The sequence below is a fragment of the Parasteatoda tepidariorum genome, chromosome 1 (assembly GCF_982258835.1).
Source record: "Parasteatoda tepidariorum strain Cologne lab strain chromosome 1, Ptep-v5.0, whole genome shotgun sequence".
In the NCBI taxonomy this organism is placed as follows: domain Eukaryota; kingdom Metazoa; phylum Arthropoda; class Arachnida; order Araneae; family Theridiidae; genus Parasteatoda; species Parasteatoda tepidariorum.
Window position 1 is genome coordinate 72,640,285 of NC_141755.1, and position 9,673 is coordinate 72,649,957.

At 28.1% G+C, this 9,673-nt stretch overlaps 1 protein-coding gene across 1 annotated transcript; it reads left to right on the forward strand.

The window, feature by feature from the left end:
- The first annotated feature begins 244 nt into the window (after positions 1-244).
- Positions 245-7,218, forward strand: LOC107447445 (uncharacterized). Its single transcript, XM_016062366.4, has 3 exons — positions 245-412; positions 3,606-5,338; positions 6,915-7,218. The coding sequence occupies exon 2, from the start codon at positions 3,625-3,627 to the stop codon at positions 5,326-5,328; it is 1,704 nt and encodes a 567-aa protein (XP_015917852.1). The 5' UTR covers positions 245-412; positions 3,606-3,624; the 3' UTR covers positions 5,329-5,338; positions 6,915-7,218.
- The last annotated feature ends 2,455 nt before the right edge of the window (positions 7,219-9,673 follow it).

Genomic DNA, 9,673 nt, shown 5'->3' on the forward strand with positions numbered 1-9,673 from the left:
ATAACAATGAAAATCCCTTATTTCGATCGAGTTGATTAAAAGAAAAAATATACGCATCAAATTCATTTATGAAAATTAATAAATATTAAGGAATAGAAATTAGTAAAAGAAATACATTTTGTGACAAATGGCTGCCAAAATTTAGGAGTTTGTTTGAGAAATGCCTGCCACAGTAAACGAACGCTTGCATTTAGAGGTTAAAAGCGAATTTCGTAACCCAAAGCTTCTCTCAACCAATCACATCTAGTTTATTCTTTGCTATCCCGTAGTGCGCTAAAGTGAAATTCGTTTTGTCAAATTGTGACATTTTGTAAGTAGAACGTGCATTTTTTTTTCCTCTTCGTCTTTTAAATAGAAATTATACTTTGTTTCAAGAAGATCACTGCATTTGTTTATATCTCTGGAGTGACAGGTAAAGTTGTTTAATTTTATTTATGGTTTTTGCCCTTCATACAATTTATTCATTGGTTTCTTTATAAAATCGCAAAATATAAATTCTGTTTAAAATTTAAACATTTTCACGAATTCTATGTTCTATGTATTTTTATTTTGTAATTACAAGAATAAATTACTTAAAATTTATTGAAGATTATTAGGCTGGAATGTTTAAATGAATTATCAACTTTTAAGTCAATGCGATATTTTAATGAACATACACGTGCTTTTATTTTTACTAAAATGTGACTTCTAGACTTTCTACCCTGCTTTTGGATAAAGCATAGATTGTTTGGTTAAAAATATCAGAAACTAAAGAAAATATAGAATAATTTAATTAGGTATGATACCTACTCAGGGTTGGCAAGGTTTAGGACAGGATGGATTAATCCACGGTTTAAACCATTTCTGTCTTAAACTGTCCAAAACCCTTTTATTCAAATTATGTCCCAATTTTATCTGAACAATAATTAAAAGGTAAAATATAGAACTAATAACATATTGATAATTAAATATACTAGAGAATGTTTGTTTTTAGAAGTATAATGTTCTATTAATCTTGTTTGACTCTTCTATTTAAACATTAAACAAAAGAAGATTAATCGAGTTCAATTGGTTCTCTTAGCATTGGATAGTACATAACTGAAGATTGACCTTGCCATACAGGTTAAGCTATTAAGGACTAAGTGCTTGGTTAGTCATAAACAGGTTTATTTATCTATACTACTATTCAAGAATACTTTTATTTCATCCATGTTCAATTCTTTTAGTATAGTGGTGATACATCATCAGTGTCAGTAACTGAAACTGATGTTATGCCCTTCAAAACTGTTAATACATTTTTCAGTTATTTTGTATTTCCAATTTTAACTAATATATTAATATTTAAAAACAATTTTTATTAAATAGATATCTTTTTTATCATCCTGTGATGATGCAGAAATTATAAAATTTTTTAAGAAAAATATTGTGAAAAATAAAAGAATTATTATAAAAGAAATATTGTGAAAAATGAATTTTATACTTTTTTAACAAATTTATTATTTTTAATATTGCATTATTTATCTTTATGCATAAACATAATTTATCAGTATTAAAAGCATATTTATATTTAAAGGATAAGATATTCACTTTTGTTGTTCAATGAATTGTGGAGCTTCAAAAATTATAAACTTTTTCTTATTATATTATTTTCCTTTACTAGGGTAAAGTAAATTGTATAAAAAATATCAAATATTTATTGATATATGTAATTATTATGTGTATAATGGTTACACATATAGAATTTTTACCTTTTACCAAAGTTCAAGGTTTTGGACGCTTTAAGACAGTAAAACCCCTGTGTCCTGTTCAAAACCCCAACCCTGATTAAAGGATAAAAAAATATAATAATAATTATTTGATATTTTAATTGACAAAACAAAAAATAATTTGTATTCCATAATATCTTTAATAATCTGAATATTGCGATTCTTATACATACGATTTTAAAATCGCATAACACAATTCTCGAAGTAAGTTTTTCTTGAATTAGTTCATGTAAGGGTGTGATATTCTTTAGTAAGTAATTTAACTAAAAATGTGAGTTCAAAATTTTTTTATATTTCATAAATTATCATTATTTATTGATTTTATGATTAAGTATAGGTAATTAAAAAATATACAGTACAGAGCCCGCTATCCGGAAAACCAAAACACCGGAACGAAATTCGATAAATTTTCCCGCCATTTAAAAAAAGAAAATATTTTTTTTCCCTCATAAGATTTTTCTTTCTTTTTTGAAAGATGTTTACCATACCATCATTTTAGAAATAATCATTACTGTATTACTTCATCGTTTTTTCTTCTTTTTAAGATTATTTCCAAATAATAATTTTTTTTTTGTTCGGTTTAACAATAAAAAAAACGGCTTTATGTAGCTATTCAGAAAACCGGAAAAATCATTTATCCGGAATAGCGATGGTCCCGATCGTTCCGGATAATCGGTTCCCTACTGTATATAAGAATGAAAATTTAGAAATACCTTTTGCATGTTATGTTAAAGTTTTTCTGAGTATTCATACTTTAACAGTATCTAATTATGATAGTATTAGTATGATATTATGTAATTTGTAGTTGTTATTTTTAATTTTTTCTTACTTGCAAGTATGTTAAAAAGCTCATATATTAGTCAAAAGAAACTTGCCACTCTTAATATAAACATGTGTTTATGTAAGTGAATGTAAGTAGGTCTAGAATGTAGTATGTAAGTAGGTCTAAAATATGAAAAAGTTGATAAAAGATTTTAAGGAAGAAAAAAAAAGCCGATATTCTCTAAATCTAAATAAAAACCAGAGAGTATCTATACTGTTACAGGAAACAGTGTCTTTTTTGTAAACACATGCAGTTTAAATTTTTTTTTCCTTCCAAATTTTTTAATAAAATATTGAGCGAATTTGTATTTACATAGTTTGAAATCAGGTGATTATCCACACTTCTCGTTTAACGTTTAGTCATGTGAAGTCTTGAAAAATCAGTGAAAAATTATTGGCAAGACTATATAACACCACTCTATGTTATAAAAGAATATTTTTAAATTAAAAAAATAGAAGTTTAACAAAATACACTTAAGTAATAAAAAACCAATAAAATTTTTTTGACAATTTTGTAGACATAATGCCAACTTGAATGTCATTATAGTTAATAGTTTAAAGACTAACAATTTTCAGAAATTAGTATACCGTACTATCTTATAACTAGCGCAAAAGGACAGCAATATTTATTAGTTACAGCTGAGTGATTGTTAAAAAAATTGTTCTAAGTTCTTAGATACTTATTAATTTATAGAGTGCTTAGATAGTTTCTATTTAACTGTTCTAAAAAAAAATTTATTATTATTGTTCTTTGGGTAAGAGGTAAGATTCATGATCCAAAAGACGTTGTCAACATCAAAAAGGAATTTATTTTTTCAAGTACTTCCGATTTCTTTGTTAAATCATGGCTATTATAGGCAAATTCAAATCTTTGCAAGTAAAGTTTTTTTTTTTTTTTTGCGAATTCTATTTTGCATATGAAGTGAACTAGAATAATAAAATGTAAGGTTCAATGTTGAAGTTTTTAATTAAGTTTATTTTTAATTATGGCTTACTATAAGTATTCTGAAAAAAAATTTTTTGCTCTTTTTCTTTCAGGTAGAATATAGAGACAACCATGCCATCTGTCCAAAGAGGAGCCCGTAGGCCTGACCAGCAGTTGTACATTCCAGGTAGAGGTTTGCTAAGTAAAGGTTCAAAGTCTGAAGAAGTTGTTCCAGTTGCTGAAAAGAAATCTAATTTACAAAGTGTCAGTAGTAAGCAAGTCAATTCTGCCTGTTGTGAAGGTTTCACTGGTGCAAGTAATTTAAAAAGACCTTTAAAAACTAGAAGACCAGATATTCAAGTTTATGTTCCTAAAGCTAAACTGTTGGCTTCACGAGTAAATGAATTTTCACATTCCTCATTGAATATCTTATCTCAGGGAGAAAAAGAAAGTCAAGAGGTGAAGGCATCGAGTTCTTGCTGTAATAGTCAAAATTCACCTGATGTAAAAATCATAAAACAGCACTTAAAAATAGAAGATAATTCTGCTGATAGTGACAAGCAGTATGTAGACTTTCCTACTCAGAAATCAACATCGTGGGCAGACCACGTCGAAGAATATTTATCTAATTCAATTCAATTGAATGAAGAGTTGGTAGACGATTCACTTGATGCAGACAGATCTAAAGAAAGTAATTTGGTGAGCAATGTTGATTGTTTGGAAAGTGTTTATTCGTCTGGATATAGTTCATCAAGCAATGAAGATTTAAAGTTTATGGAACCTAAAACAAGCGATTTTAATGAAGTTGATTCTCCTCACAGTATTCTAAGACAGAACCAGGAGAACTCTGAATTTAACTCTTTGGTTCAAGGTAAACATGATATTGAAGAGATGGTAAAATCTGAAGGTGGTGTTTGTGATGAGCAGATAGCTTTTTTGGAAAAGTTGCTGGCTGGTGATAAACCAATTAAAATTAAGAAAAGCCTTCTAGCTCAAATACTGCCTTGTGAAGCACCTCTCTTTCCTGTGAGAGTGGAGGATGAAGAAAAGATTAGAAGGAGAGAAGAGATTCTTGATCGCCAAATAGCTTTCTTTGACAAGTTGGCAGCTAAGGCTAAATCGGCTGAGCCTAAGGAAAGAGTTTCTGTTCCAGTAGTGCCTCGTGAAGCGCCACTTTTCCCTGGGAGAGAGAATGGAGATTTTCCTCAGATACTTGAAAAACGTGAGCATATTGTTGAACAGCAGATAGACACATTTGACAAAATGCTTGTTAAACCTGGAAGTGAAAGGAGTCAGAAGACTAATGTATTTCAAAGGCTAGAAATACCTAACAGTTTTGCTAATCCTAAAATGAACACGGTTCCGTATCAAGAGCTACCCCTCAATGTACCGTATACTGAATTGGATCACATCTTTTGTGCACCTGAAGATTTGAATTCACATTATTCTCCAGCTACTTTGGACAATGATTTATACACTGAAGTATCTCTACCCTTTAATGCGCAATGTACTAAATTCGAACACACCTTTTGTGCACTTGAAAATTTGAATTCATATCATTCTCCAGTTACTTTCAATGCTGATTTATACACTGAAGTATCTCTACCATTCAGTGTGTCATCTTCTGAATTAGATCACTCTTTTTGTGCACCCGGATGTTCATATTCACCGGAATCTCTAGTTTCTTTGGATGCTGATTTGTACATTCCACCACCTCTACCTCTTAATAGGCCACGTTCTAAAGTAGACCATAACTTTCCTGCACCTGAATATCTGAAGTCTTATTCGCTTCCTTTGGATGATTTTTATGCGCCGGCACCTCGGCCTCTGACTTAGAAAGTAAAAGGTAATATTTACCTTAATTTTTTTTTTACATAAAAATAATACATTTATCCTATTTGTTGCATTTTGGGTGGTATGTCCTTTTTATGATTTATTTTAAATGCTATGGCATGTAAGAACACTTACTGTAGAGGTTTGCATTTTGTGAATGTTTTTACAAACTTTATATTTAAGTAAAGACAAGTTTTACAAATTGAAACTTAATGATTGACCTGGTTTACAATGGTATCGACCCCCGCTGAGCCAAATAGAAAAGTGTTCTGTAAATACAAAATAATAAATCCAGATAAAACAATATACATCAAGATTTAGAGGATTTTAATAAATACTGGATCTTTTATTTTCATTCATAAATAAAAAAAAATTTACACATGTTTCTCAGTAATTTTTTTTTTGCACGAAGACTATTCTTAGAGTATGGTCTTTTTTTCTCTATAATATTGTATCACTTTAAAGGTTGAATAGGCATTAGCAACTCAGTTTTTCTATGCTAGTGACATTCTAGTTGCCATACAAGTCCTTGAGAAAGCTTTGGACCTCATCTGCTATATCATATCAAGTTAAAATTTCACTCTCCTGCATCGGTTTTTATGGGTTATAATTACACAACCGCTTCACGGACATCTAGTTTCTGCTACTTGCTACACTGGTTACAGAATGTTAGGCTTTAAACTGATATGGAAGATTAGGTTCAACGTAAAACATTACAAAGACCTGGTGTTGTCAGTTTTTCTACCTTTACAGGATGGGTGATTAACAAAATCTTGTATTTTTTATAAACAATTATGCCTTTTTTTTTTTATAAAAGAAAAATATACCTTATTTTTGGGATTGCCCTCATAGAATTCCTAGCACAGTTAAACATTTATGAACCAGATGTTTTAATCCAATTTTTTAAGGTTTCAGAAATAAGTTTGTTGTCCTGGTCAGAATCTAAGATTATGTGTCACTATTCCTTGAATTTAAATTTTATCATAGTTTCCTTTTGATTTAATGTCCTTATTAAACATTAAAAAGTTAGAAGAATATTAACATAAAGGTGTAGTTGTTAAAATACCTTTAAATATATTTGGCGCATTGCTGAAAAATAGTAGCAGACTAAGTTATTGGTTTGTTCAGTATTTGTCTAAAATCAGTAGGTACATCCCTAATTATTAAATTTTTTGGGATTCATTCTATCTTTATTTTTGTCAAAGAAGCAGTTTTTTTTTCATGTGCTTAAAAGTTTGATATTTTTATCAGAAAAACTGGTAGCAGTTCGTAATTTTTTACCACTCAATTTCCGTACAATAGTTTTGGTTGATGATTAATAAGGTTTGCACTAAATTTAAAAATAGATATGTATGACAATGTCATAATGTACTAGTTTTCAATAATATTTTTAAGCAAGTCGCTTAACATTTATTAGAAAAAAATGACATTAGAGATCTTAATGTTTGCTGCTTATGGCTAATTAAATTGAAGTGAGAAATAAATTTTTTGTGTGTGTGTATGTGGCAGATCTGTTTAACTAAATTTTGTGGTTGTTGCTATTTTACTTTCATTTATCAGGAAAATTAATTTAAATTTTTTATCCTTAGGAAAGTTTATTAGGGAGGGTCATTTGAATAAAGGCGATGATAAGCACCCCTCAAGAAAAGTCTCAAAGCGCTTCAGTAAGAAGGAGCTCCAAGTACAGTTATGAAGCTGTTATCAGATGGTATTATTATTCTACATATAACAGCTGTGGCTTTAAGATTTGTATCAATAACTGAATGCCCAACATTAGCAATAAGTGATTTGTTATAAATTTAATGTTTGTATTCGCAGCATAACTTGCAATTCTACTTTGTATTAAAATATTGTAAATCTTTGTATATTGAAACAATAAAAGACTTGAGAGTATTTTGTGTACCAGTATTTTTAATCTGGCGAGCATTTTTAAATCTACAAATGTTAATTGTTTTGTTATATAGAAATGTATAGCAGTCATATTTGAGACTATCAGAAAGTAATACTGAATATATTCTTAAATATGTTCATTTAAAGTTTATGGCAGATAAACATAACTTTGGGCCAAGGTGATATGTGGCTTTTGGGCATTATAGCCTTCTGCTCTTCAACCTCAAAGTAAATAAGAATAAACTTCATGGTCAGCTATGGTAATTTTATATTCTGTAATTCAAGCTGATTTCAATTAACTTTTAAAAAACATCTAGATCTTACAATTTTTTTTATTTAAAAAGAACTATTCTTTATCAAGGGTATATTCAAAAGTTTCATTACAAGGATTTGTGTTTCAAAGTCTTATTTAAAAGTTTACAGATATATAAGCAAAAATTTAATATTTATAAAAAAACATTACAAATTTATTTTACACATAGAAAGCTGAAGTCTCTCAATTATTATGTGTGTTTTATTCTTCAATAGTTACACTTAAAATTTGTAATCAACGAGATGTCAAGTTGGCTCGAAGATTTTTAATCTGAGCGCAAGCTTTATGGAATTTTTTGAGCCATAAATTGCCAAAGATACAAGCGTAGTATGTAACGTTCCGGATTTTCTGGTAAAAAAGATATTTTCCCTGATTTTTGTGAGCGTTGAACATATAATTTTCTACATGCACATATACTGAATATCCAAAGATTCAGATTTTCCAAGCTGGAGATTTTTGCGCTAATTTACAGGATTCTACGAAACTTGAGGCTGTCAATTCACAGAATCCTGCAAATCTTTCACCAAGTTTGTTTTGAAGCTTTCATACAATTCCATTAATGTTATTCTTCTTTTTTTGCTTTAATTTTAATACCCTTATTATTATGCCAGAGTTCTTGTTCATATGGTTCTGAAGTTTTTTTATGCAGGTTTGTAAAAGTGATGTAACTAATTTTTGACAACATGAGACTAGAAGAAAAATTTGCAAATGTCAGGATTCAATCAGAATTGCAGTGACAAAAAGAAATGTGTAAAATTGATTAAGTAAAAAGTTATAGCAAGAAATAATCAACATCAAACAGTACGAGTCCATCTACAAATGAAGATTTTGTTGTAGATTCCCATTTGAAATTATTAAATCAATATATGTTCTTTTTTGGCTGAATAAATCAAATCAAGTGATTAATAATAATATTTTTAATATAATATTACATGATGATAAATTCATATTTTTTATTTTATTTTGGTTAAACTTTTCGTCCAAAAAGATTCTTAACACTCACAATATTGAAATTTAATATTGCATTTTTATCAAAAGTTGAACAATATATTAAATATTTTTAAAAAAAGGCATTAAAGTAAAACAAGATGAAAAATTACAGATATGTAACATTTAAATGTATGATATTTTGTGCAAACCATCCCTTTTGTCTCAATAAATAGGTTCATTTACGAAAAGTCTATTTTCAAGTAGTGTCAGCCAGCAAGAAAAAAAATTTCTGATATTTCTTATTTTTTTGTGATAAGATACAGGAGGAAAAAGAAGAAAAACATGGCAGTCATGCTTAATATTAAAAGAAATATAAAATTACATGTTTTTATTAAAGTGAGAAAGTGTGGGAATAATTTTTATTATAAACATGTTTAAAATAATGATGTTTATAAATATATTTAAGTTTATGTCAGTGTTTAATTACTTTAAAATTTAAATACCAAATAAAATAACTTGAATTTAAAAACATTAGAACCAATCTCTCACATAAGTAACATTTTTTCATAATGAGGGAATGATAGTAAAAAGCATATTTTTTTGCTTTTTTAAATTTATACCCGTAAATAAAATTAAAAAATATATTGTTGTATATTATGTTATATATTCTTATATTATGTTACATATTCTTAAATTATCTTATAAGAGAAAATTAGAACACTTATAGCATTTTTAGAAAATAAATTCACTTCATAAATTACAAAAATACCATTCTTTCACAATGAGGGAATAAGAAAATAAGCATTATTTGCTTCTAAGGATAATTCCCTCAAATAAAAGTAAAGTAACTATAGATGTTTTTTAACTACCCTGTCAGTAAAAATCACTTATCAATACATTTTTAGAAAAAACTTTACTTCATAAATTTAAATGAGGGAATGAGAATGTCAGCTTAAAATTTATCCAAATTGCTAATTCATCTCTCTTGTTATACACTGAAGAACTTCTCAATCAACTGAAATTCATTTTATAGTTTTTTCAGAACATATTTTTAGAACTTGTGCACTATTTTTATCCAAATATTAATGTAACTTATTTGAATAGCTATAAGTAAAAGAATGATAGCATTTATGAGTTTAAATTTTTTTTGCTAAATAAAAAAAGTCATTTAAAGACCAAAAATTTAATTTAATGCACATAAGCAATCTTACAAGT

Coding starts and splice junctions, on each gene's coding strand:
- LOC107447445 (XM_016062366.4), top strand. CDS start 3,625: ATGCCATCTGTCCAAAGAGGAGCCCGTAGGCCTGACCAGCAGTTGTAC.